Here is a 19,142-nt window from a genome sequence, read left to right as displayed (position 1 = left end):
TGCGAGGAATCTGCACTGCTCAGTTTGCAACTCACTTTTTTTTGGTCCAGTAAAAGGGCAACTGTTCTGATCATTTTAACCACCAGGACAGAAAAACAAAATAGATAATCTCTTTTAGCTTCCTGAACTCTGACTGAGACTTCCTGTGTGTTTTAATCTTTCTGGTTGAGTTGTTTTCTGTATCTTAAAGGCCCAACTTGACGTTTTATTAGTTTAACAGCAGTTAGTTTTAGACTGAACTGATTTCAAACTTTACAGATAACTGAAAATTCATTTTTGGATCATTTGCATTATAAAAACTAACAAAACTGAACATCACTTGATGTTATTCAAAAGCCAAACAGAAGAAAAAACACAGGTAGCCATAATCTGTCATCAATCCAAGAATCGACACCTTGTATAAAAAGCTTTAACTGAAGATAATCATTGAAATTAAGAGTCAGCTTGGTGATCCTGTGCACACAGAAGCATGGGATACTTAGTCTCAAGCGCACACAGTGATGCTTTAAAGACCTTCAGCAGGGTGTCAGACTTAATGCATGTCATTGTTTATGTGCTATTAATAGCAAAGTTCTTTCTGAAAGAACACTCCTCATTTTCTAATAGGTCCAGCACCACTCACTTACTCAGAAATTTCACCCACATATTAAAAGTCAACACATCACAGAGAGATCAGCACTTATATTTGTAAAGATTTGTCCTTTTAAATGGCTATAAAACTAAAAAACAACAACAACACTGAGTACAGATATTTAAAATGCATTTTGCAGTGCTGACCAATGTTACATGATTGCGAAAAGACATCTACACTAACGGCAAACCACCTCTGAACTACTTGGGGATATTAACCCTTGTGTGGTGTTCGTATTTTTGTTACTCAGCCAGTGTTCATGGGTCTGGTGGACCCGCTAGAGTTTTGGCTTTCCAAATTAACACTATCAAACAATTTTATGTTAAATTACTCAACAGATGTTTACTTCATCCCAATTACAAGACATATGAACAGCAAACATGGTTAATTTTTTCCCTTTACCTTTGTTAGATCACATTTATGAATTAATGTGCTTCTCGTTTTTCTTTTATATAAAATGTTATAAATAAATCAGTTATAATCAAGTGGAGTGAGTGGAAAGACACATTTACACGTGAAAAAATAATTAATTGTTTAATTTTTCTTTTGAAAAAAACTGAACACGGGTCTCACAGACCCGAACACCATACAAGGGTTAAAGGAAGTACACAATCCTGTTTAGACACTTGTAGGCCCGCAGACAGACCTCTAACCCGCTTTCCAAACTAAAATTTGAACATCCTTGGACTTATGACACACTTTCAGGCACTTGGGATTTACACTCTGGCATCCTTTCCTCCTCCTGACCATTTTTCACTTATCTGTTTTGTCTGGTTCTGGAACATTTACTCAAAAGAAATAACCCAAAGTGAACTCATATAGAAGTTCTGCTTTTACCTCAACTTATATGCATATAAATGGTGGTTGATTAAAAGAGTTTGCAGACTGAAGTCCAGCAGATGTATTAGTTCAAAACCACAGAAGCAGCAGGCAGAGCTGCTGCTGTGGTTGCCAGGTTCTCACTGCTCTGGGAAATATTTACCAAAGGGATTTTGTTTGTAGAAAGTCCCTGTAACTCCACCCTGACACAGTTGTTTGCAGAGCAATGCCATGCAAACAGGAATGAAAGAGATAAATGAATTCTTAAATACTACGATTTATCTGTGGTAATTCTGAAGGATCTTCATAACCGGACTGGTAAATATTAGTTTTAAACTCGGGTCTAAAACAGGACGGTTTTATAACATGAACATTGTGCCATGAGTGACTGCATCATCACCCTAAGAACATCTCACTTTAACTGCTTCCTGTATTTAGCAGAAGGTGTGGACTAACCATACAGCAGCAAAACATCCTGTGTCAGGCTGCTGGCAAAACACACATGTGAGAGATAAAAGTGAAGTGAAACGCAAAGACAGCAAAGACACAGAAACAAAGTCCCGGCGGCAAAACAAACGTGGGCGTGGACATAAAATAAATGGACTCATCATTTTATTTAAAACGGCTCCGTTTATAAGCTGTAAAAAAAGAGGAGTAAAGAAATGCTCACACCCTTCAGGACCTGACGTGCTATCAATATTTCTTGTTTAGTCTCAAAGATTTGCATATTTACACTTGCTACTTTGAGCACACTATTGTTAACCTGGAATCACGGTACAACTCGCATGATAGTTCAACTCAGGAGAGCAAAATGTACCCGCCTCAGCCAGTTGCTGTCTTTTTACTGAAGCTTTTGCTGCTACTTTTTCAGAAAGTGTTTTTCTCTGGCTTTTGCTGTTTTATCCCACCCATTTTCAGGTCAGTCCTGGGATCCTTCAGTTGATTCATCTACTGTTCACTGAAGCCTCAGCAGAAATAGTTTCAGGGTGAGGGTTAAAGCCTGAAAGAAGACATCCTTATGGGAGGGAAACAGGGAGAAAAGGTTTTTGCCAAATTACACAAGAGCTGGAATGAAATCAGGACTCATGGAGTCCAGATTAAAAGTTTTTGATTTAAATCATCAGCAGTATTTCCTTGCACGGAGGAGGTCAGGAGGAGAGGTACAACAGTGAGTCTCTACAGCCATCTGTAAAACATGGTGGTGGCTCTATTGTGGTTTGGGCTGCATTTCAGCCAGTGGTGTTGGGATTCATGTCAAAAGCGATTGAATTGTAAATGCGGAAAATTATCACTGTGCAATATTGTCTGGAAAGCATCCGATTGACTACAGCTTCATTTTTCAGCACGATCCCAAAGACTGTCTTTGGGTGTCTAATATGACAAAATGATAAAGCAAGTCCTTTTTGTATCTGAAATGTCAAAGGTCATATCAGGACAGATGTGGATCTAAACAACAATGTAAACAGTTGCAGAGGTGGAAATTCTTATTTTTTGCTTTACTCTCATGAATAAATGTTTAAGGTAAATTAAGGGGGAACTGTTTAAAATCATGTTAAATGCAAAGCATAAATGGAGAAACTAAACGATTTTTTGACTCCTCTTGCATCTCAGTCAAATTCCCACCTCTGAGAACGTTTTCTCAGCTAACAGGATTTCTACTTTTTATTATTTGCTTTGCCTCCATCCTCGCCACCTCCTCTGCCTTCTTTACACCTCACGGTTGGATGTCGTGATTGCAGCCGGCTAATCCCTGATTAGCCTCACAGTGGGTTGTAGGTTCACTCTAGAATAATGGATGAGCAATTTTTTACAAAGCGCTTAGTTACAGCAGCCAGTGTTGTAAATAAGATAACAGCAGGATTTTCACGATGATGTCCCGGCACCCTATGTCAAAGTCATGACCTTTGACATAGGAGCAGCTTCTGAATAGCTTCTACTTTACCCTGAAAAAAAAAATCCAGAGATTTGTGACATGACTCTGAGAGTGTTTATAGATTCATACACACATGGTTGTAATAAAATGCAGAATCCTGCTCGGCTGCAAAGGCAAAAACCACGTGGATCGCAGTATCGTGCCAAGGCTCAGACAAAAGCTGCAGACTGTAGACAGAGAGAGCCACAGACATGTTTTTATTCTTAACATTACTCCCTCAATCTGCCAAGGCATCAGAGATTTAAACCAGCAATATATCATGTCAGCCATATCCAGTCCAACGCTAACTCATTTAAGATTTCATAGACATGCTGATGATGATGACGACAGAGCTACACAGAGACAGACACTCCAGTGTTTCCCTGTTGGATCTCTCTGGCTCGTCATTAATTTCACAGTAAGTCGGGGGTTCATTCTTGGTACTACTTTTTCTGTTCATAACTCGCTCGAAATAACTGTCATAATTACCATTAAAGAGGCTGTGAATGTAAATAAAGCACAGAAACACGAATACAGGATCTGAATTTCGACCTTTAAATGTTTCTGCTTTAGTCTGGGGTGGAAAACACAAAGAGTTCAGTCTGGTGAAACACCGACTCGATGGCGACGCGCACTCAGATGGACTGGACGTTTTTCCGGCTCCACTCTGGGTCTCGTGGTGGGATGTAGTCCTTGGAAAGCTGCTTTGGTTCTGCCAGCATCTCAATGCGAGCGCTCGCTGTGGCTCTCCTCGCTGCTCTTGAAACCTTATTATTGAGATTCAAACATTAAATTCCATTAATCACAGCCACTTGGAAAAAAAGAATAAGTGAGCAATAAAAATTTAAACTCTAGTGGTAAAAGCTGGTAATTATGCTGCATTTTTATGACCTTCATCAAAACATAAAAGGCATCCTGCAAAACAAGTCCCAGAATTTCTCCATCGGCAGAACGACATTAAGTATTCATTTGCCTGATTATAATTATTGGAAAGTGTCACAGTTCATTAAAACAAGGTTTTTATGATGTAAAACAACTGGTTCACACAGCTGGAAAATATTTGAATTGACAGTGCGATGTTGAATACACAACCCTAACAAACAGTTTTAATTTATGCTTTGCTGAAAGACTTTTCTAGTGTTCCTTAAAAGCCGCACATTACTGGTCTTTGAGCCTCCTGATGGTATTTATTTGGCATCATAAACTTGGGGTTAGACTAATGTTGGTGTTATACTATCTGTAACAGAGTATGTGAGGGTTTGCTGGGGAAATTTCAGAGGTTGCAAAGGTGTAAAATAAGGCCACCAGCAACACCGGCTCTTTTAAGTGGCCTCCAAGAGGATGAAGAAATGATAAAATAAGAACACACTTCTTGTTCTTGGAGTCTGCATGCTAGACTAAAAGTAGTACAGTATTTAGTGACATGGGGTGATGCTGTGTTAGTGAGAGCACTTACAGTCCAGATGGATTCCTCTGGACGTCCAAGTGTGCAGCAGATGTTGCTCTCCTTCAGTCTGGGCAGCGACAGCTGGACGAGTCTCTGCGAGATGCGAGCTTTTCTGGATGAGAGAGAGACGATGGAAGCAACGCTCTGCAGACGAACAGAAGGTATTAGTTTCTACTTTCACAACACATCCCTGCAGAGACAGAGGAAGGCTGATTTGTTTATAAATCTGCTCGACCACTTCACATTTAGGTGCAAAAAATTTAAGAGCCCGAGGTTTAAAACATTTAGTTTAGATCAAAGTGGCTGCTAACAATTACGTGGAAGAAAAGTTCCTAATTACCCGAACCTCAAAAGATTTTATCTTTTAAGCTACAAATATGTGGCTTTTATTTCTTTTTTTCCTATTACAGCTAATTCAATGCAGTGTAAACCCCATTAAACAAATTCTTTCACCACCAAAAAAACAACAATTTTCAAGCTGAATCTATGCCAATAAAATATTGAAAGCATATTTCACAAAAGCGTGTGTGATTAAGCCTCCCTGTGATTACACAAGAAGCCATGAGGCACCAAACTGAAAAAGAGCATGGATGTTTGCACGGATTTGTTTCTGAAATGATCTGCTCTGCTCCTCTTACCTCCCTGCTCCTCTGGAAGTCCGGATGTGCGAGTTTGGGTTTGGAAAGCTGCAGCAGTCGAGGTGTGATCACGGCACTTTTCACCCTGGGATCGGTGTGCCACACAGGACAGTTTTTTTCACACTGAGGCGTGTGAGGAGGCCTGTGGGACAAGCAGACGGCATCTTATACCGTGAGAAATAAACCCCTGATAATGCAGGGCTTCATAATTCTCACATTCTTCTTACATTAGGCCTCGCACAATCGTGTTCCTCAAATAATCCTCAAAATCTTTATCATTCTTGTCAGTACCAGCAGCTCTCTGCCACGCAGCTTCAAAAAATATGCAAATACATGTTAAAGATAAGCTGATAAGTATTCTAAACACTATGGTATGGTGAAACTTTCATTCCCATTGAAGGCACGGATAAGGCCAAAAGCTAGAAAACAAACAGACAAAGCTAAATGAGTAAACCTTACTGGGAAAGTGACTAAGATGTGCGTCATGTAAGTACAACAAAACTCTGTCACAGCCTAATAAAGGAAAAATGTCAAAAAAAAAAGAGAATATTTACAACATTTAAGCTTTTTTGGGTAGTTTATTGCCTGATCGTGTGTCCAGTTTGCTTGTTATTATTCAGTCTTCGTGTGCTTCCATTTATGTATAATTATTGCCTCAGTAGTTCAGCTTATCTTCACTACAGGATCAGATACAGAAATGCTCCCAAATCATTTTGGCTTACTCTGCGCTTTTTTTCTTCACAATCTCCTTTTTGAGTTTGATTTTATCTGCTTTGTTTTGTCTCACTCATTTATCCGTCTGTATCTCTTAGAGCAACAAGATGAGAGTCTGGCAATTGTTACTTCTTATACAGGACATTAAAACAGCAATCACTGTGATATTTGTAGCCTAAAAAATGCAGACATCAACTTGTACTGATTTGAAACAAACAAACAAACAAACAAAACCTGGGATGCATCTCACTCCATCCAACTACATGTTCAGCTGCTGCCGCTGGGCTCGGGATTTATAAAAAGACTTCCGCGGCAGTCTACGAGGGTCCCAGAGGTGCTGAGCCTTGGACAATAAGCTCTATTGTCTCGTCTCCTCGCTCTTCCACAGTCTGTCACTGAAATAACAGATGTACGAACGCTGGCTTCCTCACACTGCACAGTGTTGGGCCTGATCCTCTGCTCGGCCTTCTCAGATTTAACTTTATGATTTGTTACATTCTGCTGGAATTAAACTTGAGACTTTGGTTTGCATGTGAGCTCCTGCAGGGAGAATAAAGGCTTTGGAGTTTGACATGTGATGGGGGGCCGTGGAAATATCGTTTAAAACAGACAGCTCAAAGAGTTTGTCTGGCTGCTGCTTATATGCTTCTCAACGCCGAAGCAGTAACGAGCAGTTTGACATAATGGCAAATGGGGGAAATATATAAATATACCATGTAAAATTTCAAATCCACCAAACCAAACTGAGTCACATAAGCTTTTACTTAATGAAAATGCATTTATTTATAAACTTCTTACTACACAATTGATTTAGTGTTTAGTCTTAAAAAGCTCAGAGTTGCCAAAGTATTGCAACAAAATAAAAGACTCGTGATTTTATTTGCATCAATGCAGGACTAATCTACGGTAAGTAAGCTCCATGTTAAGACACCTCACATCTGGAAAACTGGTAGACGGTAGGTCCTTAATTGTGTGATATATGATAAATTGTGTTACTGATCATGTTAATCTCTAAAACAGCAGCATGGCTCATATAACAGGCAAAGAAAGATTCCCTCCGCAAAAAGAAAATCTTTCAGCTTGTCTGCTGCCCCTTTGAGGCCCTCTCCTTGAGCACCTCTGGACAGCTTCCAGTGGTGACCAAGGAAAGATATTTTAACAGTGCTGTGCACAGTTACGGCCATTTTTTGTTGAATGTCTTCTCTCAGACTCGTCAGGATGTTATAGCCCAAACGATTTGGGGAGAAAAGGTTTTTTAAAATGTTTCATTTGGATGAGTCTTGGTATTTAACCTGTGGTGGGGTTATCACCTCCGAGGTGGTCCTGAGGGTCGTCATGTGCAAAGATGTCTACCTCACTAGAGGTTAAATACCTGGGAGTTGCAATCGGACATCTAGCTCTCTGTTAATCTCTGAAAAGAAAAATTATGGTGTTTGTTTCCCAGACTAGGATTAAGCCTAGTCCTAGACTAAAAAGATTATCAGTGGTGATCTTTGTGGCATTTTTCCTTATAGTCTGGGACTTAAACCATGACTGGGAAAGTTGATCATGGTCGCTCATTGTGTTTGATACAGTGGTTGATGTTTGCCCTCTGTGCTAATTTGATGTTGCAGATGACGCAAAAACACCAGGGACCTTCAAACACCTTCAAACCGTTTGAAGCACTTGAGGGGAGATCAAGAATAGAATAGCCCTTTATTGCCATTCTACGTGTAAAATGAAATTATGGGTGCTCCACGCCAACTGTGCAGGAGTAAAAAATTTTTTATGAATAGTAAAAACATCAGGAAAAAAATAGCAAACAGAAGAGATATATACAGTCTAGAGGAATACATATAAACTGGAGGAATATATACAAAACAATGGAAAGGCACACATTGGAGAGCAAAGTGCTTGGAGGTAGTGCAAAGAAAAGACTTGGTCTGAATGGAGTCTGTATGTGAGTGACATGAGTGATGAGAGTTACTCAGACCGTGGCTCAGATTGGTGAGGTGGGTGGGCAGTGGTGGTTTGTGAGGAGATAGTGTTTGTTAACAGTCTAAATGGCTCAGGGGAAGAAGGTGCTGTGAGTCTGGAGGTGTGGGACCTGACTGCCCTGAGGCACTGACCAGGGTCAGTGGTGGGTGGGGTGCGAGGCGTCACCTGTGATGGACCTGGTATTCCTGAAACAGGACGATCTGGTGATAGCCTCCAAGGAGACAACCGTGAAGGAGAAGGTTTTGTGTTTTCATTTTTTATGACCAGAAACAAAAAACGTTTCCATCCCATCTTGTGTTGCATAAAAACATTTAAACCAAGCACGGGTTTGATGCTTCTTATGCCTAGACGTCAGAGGAAATAGTATCCCTTGAGTGTCACTGATTGACCTGTAGGTTACATGTAACAGCTGTTTCAGACAGATCATTTGGAAATGGTTCACATTGAAATAGAGAAGTAGAAGTAGAAGATGCTTATTGTGCAGGGCTCTCCAGCTGCAAAGATAATATGTTTGCATGTAACATGAACACACATGGATTAAGTTTAGCATGCACTGAGGCTTTTACCCTGCATCCTGGGAGCTTCGAGTCCTGGTTCTGGGTGTCGACAAACGCAGGGTGTTTTCGTACTGGGACGTCTTGGAGGAAGGTCGCTGGGTCTTCCTGAAGAGGCTCGCCGTCGCCTCCTCCTCCTTCCTGCAGGAAAATGGAAGCCATTAGCGTGCCCATTATGTGCTGTGTTGTGTGTCTGGAACAAAACATTGTCTTGAGCCAGAAAGAAGAAAGTAGGAGGAGGGGATGATGATGAAGGGGCAATTCAGAACAATGGTTAAGTGTCAGTGTTCAGCTGATGACGGGGGAATGAGTGGAAAATGCAGCCGGAAAAACATTTAAATTTCATTACGCAGCCGAGACTGCGGAGTGACACTCGAGGTTAAATGCTCGCTTCGCATTGTTTTGCTCCTCGACGGTGTGTCACCGATGCAGAATCCTTCCTGATTCAAATAACGAGGAAAAAATCTGATCAAACTTTTTATATCAATAAAAAAGACGAATGGCACATAGAAAGATTAACAAATTGGTTTTGGACTTTTCATGGCATTTGTTGACACTAGCAATAAAAAATACAAAATCTTACTCTTGTTGTTAATGCCGTTATCTTGAACTAACGATCCACTCCTCTAATCTAAAAAAGCTGAGTAAAAAGTACAAAATTGCCACCACAAACAATTTATCCACACAACAGTTCAAATTTGAGCAATTTTCTCTTAAAAAGCAGAAATCAGAAAATATTTAATTGTTAAAGGTAACTATTGTAAATTCCTGAGCTTAAAATAATTATAGTTGTCACTATAATGTGAAGAACCAACTGCTATGACTTCATGTCCATAGTGTCTATGTATTATGTATTATGCTGGAGAGACGTTTGCTGAAGTTGAAATGGGGCTGGAATGTATTTTTGTGCAATACCAATTTATACCACAAGATGGTGTATTTAAGTAATGTAGTCTTTTTTCAGAAAGGTATCTTAACTTAAATGGTGACCCGGAAAAGGCAAAAAACTGAGGGCGAGCAAAAAGAAGCTGCACATTTCAACACTGCCCCTTGTGGTGAAACCTTTAATTAAAGGGTAATTAAAGAACGTACCTTTGATTAATGATTTTACATGTTAACATATTAATTTTCTAATACATCTGAAAAGATTTTCAGTGATTACCTATCATCTTTTTAGGCTGTTTTTCTTTACAGATGCCAAAAAAGCTTCTCAAATATATGGATTTGTTGATTTTCTTTGTTTTATATTAACACTGACATCATCTGTCTGGATTTAGGGATCATCAAGTCAAATAGTGATTATAATAATAATAAATAATAATAATTAGCTGCACACCTAATTGGCCTGAAAAATTCAAAAGTTCCAGCTGCCAAGTAAAATAATTAACGTGACACTATTGATAAAGAAACCTTGACCACAGAGCCAAATAATCAGATTAGAAATGAACAAAGCGGACTAGACATCTTGCCTGCACTCTCATTAAATTAGGCATTGAGGCTAATTATCAGATACAATAGCCCTGTAAATACATTTAACTGATGTAGCTTACAGCAAATCAGAGGCAGGGAAAAAAGGATCAGTATGTATGCAGTGAGCATCGGGAATCAAGCTCCTCTATAGCTGATGGTCTGCACCAAACCAGCAGGTGATCAGTGTCATCTTCCGTTACAGTGAATTATTACTGCAGTTCAGTGAGCTGCACTTCCTGCGCGTGGGTTTCTGATTGAGTTACACTGAACATCGTTGCTCCTCTCATCCGACAGCTGATGCAGGAGAAACAACAAACAGAAGAGCTGTGGACCTGTAGCTAGCACTAATCGAGCCTGACAGCTCTCGAGGGTGATCACCTGGCATCAGTCCCGAACATCACTTTACTCTGTGCTAAAGAGCTCTGCGAAGATTTCCACACAAATATGTTGATGCATCACAACATAAAAAGCTTGTGTACACTGCTCTGATCACAAACAGCCCTCCCTCTCATGTCTTTTTGATAGAGTCATCAATAATGTTGGAGGAACAGCCGGGCTACAGTTACCTCCGGTGGTCCTCCCTTGCTGAGAAATCTCTTTTGTGCCTGGATAGGTATTGGATTCTTGCACTTGGAGCGGCTCCGAGCGCTGAAGCGGAGATGGGCCATACAGGCCCCTGGTTGCCCCAGCTCAGCTTCTCACTGATCAATGGAAAGGTTTCCAAAAAGGAGCTGTGATGATAAGCATCTTTGTGCAGAGGCAGAATAAATATTTTCCCAAAGAAAAAAAAAAGATCCATTCAATCAACAAACCATAAATTCTTCTCATTTCTCTATTGTTTTTCTCTTTTAAACACACATTCGGTGGGTGCCAGACATCTGTCTTTAATTATGCACTTTGGAGAAATTGCACTCAAAAGAAGGAAACACTGACCACATAGGCTCCTGAATTCTTGGGAGTCAGTTTTAAGTCAATTTTCAAATGATGTAACAGCTGGAAGAGAACTAAGTATGCTCAAAATGTTTAGGGCTTTAAAAACAGACGTGTGATGAATAGTGGCCATTGTGGCGTTACAAAAAGTCTGTGTGCAGAAAGAATTCGGTTTTAATCAAGGGGAAGATGCTCGTGTGAGTCAGCTACTCACCAAGGAGTCGTGGCCCAGACTGTTTTTGAGGTTTTGTGTTGAGCCAACTCCAAGATTCTGTCAAACGACACAGCATTCACAAAACAGCAAAAACTAACAATAAATACGAGTGTATTTCAGGGACTGTGGGCCCAAAGCGGGGCTGTGCAATCGCTCAGCGAGTTTCCCTTCTCTGTTTAGGGTTTTCCATATTTTGGCTCCCAAACAGTCTCGCTCATTTTTTTAAAATCTCTGTTTCAACTTTAAATCTTTACCACCAATCAAAAAGCAAAGACGCGAATGCCAGAGTTTGACTGTGAGTCATTCATTTTCATGACAGTGGTTTCCTATTTTGCACCACCACCTCCATTTAACCCCTTTAATATCTGCAATGTTCCAAAAATACTCCCTACTAGAGGTTACTGATTATATAAAACATGGATTTTTACAACATAGCTTTGAATTTTCAGGTGTTGGTTTTAAGCTTGCATCAGTATTAGCATCAAAAGCTTAATCTAAAACTGTAGGCAAACTATTTCCCCCATTTATTCATTATGTTGGTTTCAGCTGGTTACACTTTTAGCTCCTTTAAATGGTTTAATCCTGACTTTTAGCTTAATGTTTCTATTCTTTCTTAATGACTTTATGTTAATTAGATGGTTTTATCATGATTTTACCTAACCTGTTAAGAGTTTTGGTGTTTTAACTGTTTATTGCTGACATTTAAGTTTCAAATTTCTTTGCCAGACTTGAAGCTAAATTTTTCTTCCAGACTTTTTATTACTTTTAACTTCATTCCTGCCTTAAGCCTTTTTATTCTCAACACTGAGTTTTTTTAAAACTGTTAGCTACTATTGAGGTTTTGTACTCACATGAGCACTCGCCATGTTTAGAATAAGGCCCCAACTACACAGGCCTTGACTGGTCCACGAGTAACATTTTAGCAGTCGCCCACAGTTTGTATGGAACACACCAACTTTACCTGCAACTACTCTCAGAGTGTTAGTGATACACCCCAGAAACTGGAAACAGAGACCTTTCTACTTCATAAAAAACTTTAACTTTTATTTTGCAGTAAAGTTGCGCCACTGCTCAGTTTGCAGACAAGTTTGTATCTTCTATGAAAATTATAGGCAACTGCAGCAATCTGCAAGCAACCAATGCAATTACAAAGAGATTTTTTTTTTTGGAAAAGTATCGTCTCTGCAACCGATTTCCCTTCGCCAACCTATCGGGGGATATTTTTTCCCCCTCACAACCTACATTTTGTTACACCCGATATGGTGGAAAACTCTTGAGCAAGAAAATGCTGTTTCAGCTGTTTATTCCTGAGTTTATAGTTAAATGGCCTGTATTTGTATAGCGCTTTTACTAGTCCCCCCTAGGGACCCCAAAGCGCTTTACACACCCAGTCATCCACCCATTCACACACTGATGGAGGCAAGCTACAGTTGTAGCCACAGCTGCCCTGGGGCAGACTGTTGGTAGGAATGTTGCAACGCACAATATCTCCTTATAGTGGTCAATATTTTACACAAACACACCAAATCTATTGAGAATGATTAACTTTCTGAGAAAGGCATAAAGATCAAAACCATTTCACCTCTGTGATGGACCAAATGTGGACTGAACAGCTGCAAGAATAAAAAACAAAAGCAAAAAATGAGTTAAGGCTACCCCCCAATATTTGATGACTATTTTGCATGTATAAAGTGATAAATTTACCTTGTTTTCCAGACACCATCTCCCCTTGCGGCTGCTGTGAGCTGGATGCGTCAGCTTGATGTCACATTACTCTCTCCATAGCCACAGCAGGAGTCCTTAGCAACCAGCTCCACACCTGAGGACGCCCTGAAACTGGAGTCTGTGTGGTTAACTCAACCATCCGGCCCACTCAAGACTTCAGAAGCTGAACGTTATAAGGAAAGTGGACACTTCTAGGTCAGTTGGGAGGCCTACTGTTGCTGTGGCATTCTGGAGAGCTCGATTCAAAATATAAATGTGCTCCAATGGTGTGAAGTGACTAAATGTCAAGCGCTATGTTTGTGATGAGGCTTTGTGCTCACATGAGCAACGACACAGAGCTGTGCTGTTGTAAACAAAACTATGTGAAAGGTCAGTGGTTCAAAACACTAAAGATTTAATGCAAAAGAATAATTCAGTGGAAACTGTTTATTTAAATGTGAAATAATGGCCAATAAGACATCATCAAACTGTTTACACATTACTGTAAAATGCATGTTTTGGTTTTGGAAAAATAGGAGTCACAAAAAACAAAAAGTAATGCGCCCTTTTAAATCACCAAAGTGTTACATATGAAGGTGTTTCGTTTTATTCAGTTCTTAAGATAAAAAACCAAACTCCTTTTTAAAGCATTAAGACGACACACAATGAATAAGATAACAATGAACGCGTTACATACGTGTGTTTTTAAAGCTGTAACACTCCTGAGCGATAATAAACTCAAAATAAAGCAGCAGTATTGCAGCAAAGAGCCATGTCTTTTAGTTTTTTTCCGTTATGCTTAAATGTTTCAAGATTTTGATATTAACGGCAGAACAGAGTCAAAGTTTGCACTTTAGCGGCCCCACATGGCAAAATGGTGTCACTTTCAGACATTTTAACAGTTGAACCTTTCATGAATTTTTTGTTGTTGTAATTTTGCCTTTTCCCATACACCACCACAGAGGATTTTAAATCAAACAGTCCAGATGTGTTTGAAGAACAGACTTTTATCTTAAATTTAAGGGCTTCAACAAAAAATGTCAACTGTTTAGGAATTACAGCCTTTTAATACACAGTCCAGTCTCAAAAGTAATTGGACAGTTGATGAACAATTCCCTGCTAGTTTTTCAATAGAAAGCAGATAAATGATTTGAAGTTGCTTCCAAGTGTTAAACTTGCATCTGATAGCCGTTCACTGGATTTCTCAATATGAGGTCCAAAGAAGTGTCGATTAAAGCGGAGAAGGTCTTCATTGATCTGAAAACCAAACTACACCTATCAGAGAGACAGCAAACACTTGAGGAGAGGCCAAATCAATAATGCGGTATCGGCCAGCTCAGCAAAACCTAAAGGCCTGGAAGACCGGGGAGGAAAAATCAGTGAGAATGATCCCAGAGTTCTTTCCATGGTTACGAAACAGCATTACTATCTAACCAGTCAAGACTGCTCTCAGGGAGGTGGGCAAATCACTGTTAGTGTACAATCCAGGAAAGCCCGATCATACTTTGTCAAAAATCATATAAATATATATACGTTTGAACAGATTAAACCAAGACTAACTAACAGAATAATGGGTAGAGAAATGTATGGAGAAGGAGGGGTGTGTATAAAAATGGCTGTAATTCCTCAACAGTTTATGCAGCACTTCTATTAAAACCCACGAATTAATACTGAAAGTCTGGACTTGATGTTCACTGTGGTGGTGTACAGTCCAAAAGCACAAAATTTTATGTTTTAATTTGAGATCTCAGTCAGTAAAAGTTAGTTTGGGCCACTTGTCTCAGCTGATATGACGAATTTAAGCAGCTTGAGATTTGTATGCAAGTATGAAATACGCTGACACATTTAAATCATTAAGATCGATTTGAAAACTACTGCAACTGCAGCTCCAAACAACATTAGAAGGAATTAAAAATTTAAAACACAGTAACAGTCTTGTAAATGTTAACATTTGTGGCTCCACACATCACCTGCTGGGACAAAAATAGAGATAATGGTTTTGTGTTCTCCCAGTTTGACACAAATCAATAAAAAAAAATTTAACAGGCCAACAAACAGTGAGGGGTTTTTTTCCTCCTCACAAACGTGAAATACCAACAGAAATAAATACCAGAGGTTTAGCCTACAAACGTAGTGAAAACAGTAAAGTTAAAAAAAAAGTGCAAAGAGCTCACTGAATGTGATTAAGTGACAGGAGTTAACAGTGCGTTTCATAAACCGTCACAAACCAACTGGGAGATCAGGGCCTGAGCGTCCTGCACGCCAGAGCTCAGCTCCGTCTCGCCCTCCTTCACGTGGGTAGCGATGAGGAACAAGCGCCGGTCGCCGAGCTCGGACAGAGACAGAGCGTCGTGGAGGTCAGTGATGCCGCAGGAACCTGGAAGGTCCTGGAGAAAGAAAAAAAACATTGAGCATTAAGTAAGATAAGGATGATATACTCCTATATTATATAAAAAAATATAAAGATGAACTTATTTGAAGGGCGTAATGTCTGAGAAATCTTTGCTGACATTTTATCCACCACCAAATTACTGCAGAATAAAATTTGCAGGGTTTGCTGCTTCAGTGATTTTAACCCAAAATATGAAAATGAGAAAAGGATGGAAGCCATCTTTCAGATTTTATTTTGTGACATCTAAATCGACATACGTGCTTTTCAGATGGACAGAAAATGCAAACAGATACAAATCAAAAGGAAATGCAAGTGATAGACTGCCACATCATTCAGTTTTAAAACACCTGTCTGTGAAGGTTCTCAGTCATCCAGGTCATCGTAGTGAAAGGAGCTTGCAAAGAAAAGCGTCTGGACTTCTTTAAGTTGCTTGAAGACGTTTCACCTCTCATCCGAGAAGCTTCTTCAGAGAAGGATCAAAGAAGAAGCTTCTCGGATGAGAGGTGAAATGTCTTCAAGCAACTTAAAGAAGCCCAGACGCTTTTCTTTGCAAGCGTCTGGGCAAGTTGCTCTCATGGCTAATCGGTGCATGGAGTCTGTTGACATCACATTTTCAGATCAACTTAGCTCGCTTTGAACCCTGGCCAAGGTGTTCTATCCTTTAGATCGCTATCCACAGCTCGTGCAGAGGGAAGGAGCACACATCTACCAGTAACATCACTGGTGCATGTTAAAATGTTTATGTGGCACAGACATGCCTTTTATTAAAAAGCTGAACATGTCGTACAGAGGAGCTTAGTGAGAGTGATCACAAGACTGTGATGAGGTGTGTTCATCGAAGCCTAATGCAGCCTTCTCCAAACTTCAGGCAGCTGCAGCTTAGCTTGATATCTGAAAATCTCTATTTTGTTGTTTCCTGCTGTTGACATGTTACAAGATAGGAGTTCAGGGTAGAAAATAAATAAATAAATGCAATTCTTCACATTAAAAGCCAGTTCTATTTTGTGTTTACTTTAGTTGCATCAGTTGCAAGTCTGAAACAAATCAATTGAACTTGTTTCTTTCACGCCCACCTGTTTGTTGGCCAGCACCATTAAAGGCAGGCTTGGACGAGAGGCCAGCAGCTCGTGTAGGTGTTTCTTTGCCACTGGAAAGAGCTGCGGGTTGGACGAGTCGACTACGAATACCAGCAGCAGTGCTTTAGGGATATATTTCTGCCAATATGGCCGCAGATCCTCTTTACCTCCAACTGTCAAAAGAGAGAGACAACACACACTGTTCAAATACAACTCCCGTGTTTATTTCTGTTACATTTTATGCATTATACAGCAACACATATGTGATTTTCAACTGGATCATATGAGACAGAGCATACTAAAGATGGGCTCAGGCTTACTTTCCAGAAACTCGATATAGCAGTCATCTTTGTTGATGGAGACGGCGTTGAAGCCCTGTGTTGGCTGTATGTCCTGCTCCAGGCGGCCGGTGGACAAAGACTGCAGCAGGCTGGTCTTTCCGGATCCATCGAGACCCAGAACCAGAACCTGTGTTCCCTTTGACTCCACAGGCTGGGACTGGAACACAGACCACACTGGATCAGAGCCTGATATTCACACCAATATTAAAAAGGATTATTTCCTCTATGATGTCATTGGTTCAGGAAATGTAAATGTAAAAATTGAGTTTTATTTAAAAAAATTATTTAAGTCAAAAAAAGATGTTTAATTATTATCTTAAGAAGAAAATCAGATGTTAGCTGACAGAACTGATATTGCAGGTTAGTAATTAAAAATAAATCTCAGGCTAGAAGTACTGTAGACAGTTTCTCAATCTCAAAGAAATGCCAAAATGTATATAATTCTTTAGAAAAATATTATTTAGGAACAGCTAATATTGATAATATATACCAAACAACTGTCTTAATGTTTCAGATTTTGTTTAGTATTTAAAAATACTGTGAATAGGTCTAATATACGACATAGTGTAGAACTGTGCAGAAATAAGCAGTTTTTCCTGTTTCTCATGTTAAATCTTGGAAGGAAGGTCCTTTTTACTCTTTATTCATAATCATGCCAAATAGTGTCTCTTAACTTGTTCCAGGCCGAGTTATCATAGTTTTGTATTTTCTTGATTAGTTTTTATATTTATTTCACTTTGACTTTTGTTTTTATTTCAGTTTAGTTTCAGTTAATTTCCAGAGTGTGATTGCTCATTTTAGTTTATTTTTATTGTCTGAAAAATGATTAGTTTTAGTTTAGTTTTTGTAAGTTTCAGGGCCAGAGTTTTAGTCTTTTAAAGTATTATTGTATTTGGGGTACATGCCAGATGCAGGATTTAGGAAATTGACTATAGATGTTACAATATAAACACAGAACTTTTTGAAAGCAGTTGATTCCAGTCTTAACCAAAATAACAAAACTTAGCACATTTAATTGGTCTTTTTTTTTAAAAAATACTTAGTTTTTCAAATTTTTTTCTTATTATTTTTATATTCGTTAAATACAATTAGACAGATTTTTTTTAAGTTAACTATAATAAGCTTCCGTCCAGTAGGTCGAGCTCAGACATTATTTTAGTTTAGTTAGTAAAATGTAATATGCACTAATAATAATAATAACCTAAAAGAAAAAAAAATCTCTTTTTTGGTTTACACATCCCATATTTTATTTTAGATATTTCAAAATGTCCATTTACTCAGTGAAATTTTTTTTAACTTTTGTATTTATTTAATTATTTTATTTAATAACTTCTCTTGGGATGTAAATAAAAAAAATGAATTAATATATAAAATGTGCCTCACTAAACTGTCCCGAAAACCGCCTTTGAGTTGAATGGAACAGCCTACATTTCCCAGAACACCACGTGGGAACCCCAAAGAACGTGCCTATGCATTTGCCGCTGAAATATGTACAACTTTACGCAACATGTAAAATAAGTTATTTTACCGAAACGCTTCTTCGTCTCGTCTTAAGTGTAAAACCCGGGGGGGGGGGGGGGGCAGCTGGGGTGAAGGCACAGATGTAGTGTTTTAGGAGCAGCAGTCTGAACATTTCCACACAGGTGTGTCCGGTGAACGTTACCTGTGATGTGTTCCGAACTTCAGCAGCTGCTACAGGTTCAACCACGGCCGTTGTGGGCTCAGCACACTGTGTCTGCTGCTGCTGAGCTTTAATCACCGGAGTCTCTTCCTCTCTTATTTCATCCTTCTCTCCTTCCCGCTGCTCTCTGTCACTTTCACCGACCTCTCCCAGGCGTGTTTCGGGCTTCTCCTCCCCGGAGGAGGACGCATAGTTCCAGATAAGATAAGCGACTCCTCCCGCCACAGCGACGGAGGCGCCGACGATACCAGCTCTGCTCAAACTCAACATGGTGCTCAACTGCCGGCTTTGCTGCTCTGTCTGGGCGCCGTTTACCCGTTTGCCTGCGACATGATTGGAGTTCTGGTGAAAATGTAAGTCCGTAAGCGCTTCCCCGCCCCTCTCCTCTGCTCTGCTCAACAAGTGGATTAACAGACCGGAAGCTCCGGAGGAACTTCTCAAAACGATATTTCCGGATAAAGTGCGCGGAGGTGTTGATGCAGTTCTGAGACCGGCCGCCAGATGGCGCAAAATAATCTTGAAATGTTTTAATGCAACCATTTCTTTAACGCTGTTATTCGCACTCTGACCGCTAGGGTGTCCAACTACTGTATAATACACTTGCATTTAAAATATATAAATTACTAGTAGCCAATATAAAGT

General features: G+C 39.6%; 2 protein-coding genes across 6 annotated transcripts; both read right to left on the bottom strand.

The window, feature by feature from the left end:
* Window positions 1-1,212: 1,212 nt before the first annotated feature.
* spmap2l (sperm microtubule associated protein 2 like) lies at window positions 1,213-13,250 on the bottom strand. Of its 5 annotated transcripts, XM_085285579.1 has the most exons (8): window positions 13,011-13,250; window positions 12,889-12,919; window positions 11,307-11,363; window positions 10,729-10,863; window positions 8,705-8,833; window positions 5,448-5,589; window positions 4,819-4,953; window positions 1,213-4,129 (listed from the first exon to the last, which is right to left on the bottom strand). In XM_085285579.1, exons 1-8 carry the CDS (start codon window positions 13,027-13,029, stop codon window positions 3,998-4,000), a joined length of 780 nt encoding a protein of 259 aa, XP_085141705.1. In that variant the 5' UTR covers window positions 13,030-13,250; the 3' UTR covers window positions 1,213-3,997. The 5 variants fall into 5 exon arrangements, with proteins under 5 accessions (XP_085141705.1, XP_085141697.1, XP_085141724.1 ...); XM_085285571.1 differs by having other exon boundaries at window positions 10,729-10,909; window positions 11,307-12,919; XM_085285598.1 differs by lacking the exon at window positions 10,729-10,863.
* A 202-nt stretch (window positions 13,251-13,452) lies between these two features.
* Window positions 13,453-18,987, bottom strand: arl9 (ADP-ribosylation factor-like 9). Its single transcript, XM_085285548.1, has 4 exons — window positions 18,483-18,987; window positions 16,799-16,976; window positions 16,476-16,651; window positions 13,453-15,397 (listed from the first exon to the last, which is right to left on the bottom strand). Exons 1-4 carry the CDS (start codon window positions 18,768-18,770, stop codon window positions 15,221-15,223), a joined length of 819 nt encoding a protein of 272 aa, XP_085141674.1. The 5' UTR covers window positions 18,771-18,987; the 3' UTR covers window positions 13,453-15,220.
* Window positions 18,988-19,142: the final 155 nt, after the last annotated feature.

This window comes from Mchenga conophoros, linkage group LG2 (assembly GCF_057382185.1).
Source record: "Mchenga conophoros isolate Kocher_MC1m ecotype Shallow Benthic linkage group LG2, M_conophoros_male_GT1.1, whole genome shotgun sequence".
Classification (NCBI taxonomy): domain Eukaryota; kingdom Metazoa; phylum Chordata; class Actinopteri; order Cichliformes; family Cichlidae; genus Mchenga; species Mchenga conophoros.
Note: the sequence above shows the minus strand (reverse complement) of the source record. Positions and strands in the feature narration are given on the sequence as shown.

Excerpts from the sequence above, each read along its gene's own strand:
- spmap2l (XM_085285571.1), bottom strand. The coding sequence starts at position 11,382 with ATGCTGTGTCGTTTGACAGAATCTTGGAGTTGGCTCAACACAAAACCT. Across the intron at positions 10,910-11,306 it reads GTCTGGGCCACGACTCCTTG|ATGCTTATCATCACAGCTCC; the intron begins GTGAGTAGCTGA and ends CTCTGCACAAAG. Across the intron at positions 5,590-8,704 it reads CGAAGCTCCCAGGATGCAGG|GCCTCCTCACACGCCTCAGT; the intron begins GTAAAAGCCTCA and ends CTTGTCCCACAG.
- arl9 (XM_085285548.1), bottom strand. The coding sequence starts at position 18,770 with ATGTTGAGTTTGAGCAGAGCTGGTATCGTCGGCGCCTCCGTCGCTGTG. Across the intron at positions 16,977-18,482 it reads AAGTTCGGAACACATCACAG|TCCCAGCCTGTGGAGTCAAA; the intron begins GTAACGTTCACC and ends TCTGTGTTCCAG. Across the intron at positions 16,652-16,798 it reads CTATATCGAGTTTCTGGAAA|TTGGAGGTAAAGAGGATCTG; the intron begins GTAAGCCTGAGC and ends CTCTTTTGACAG.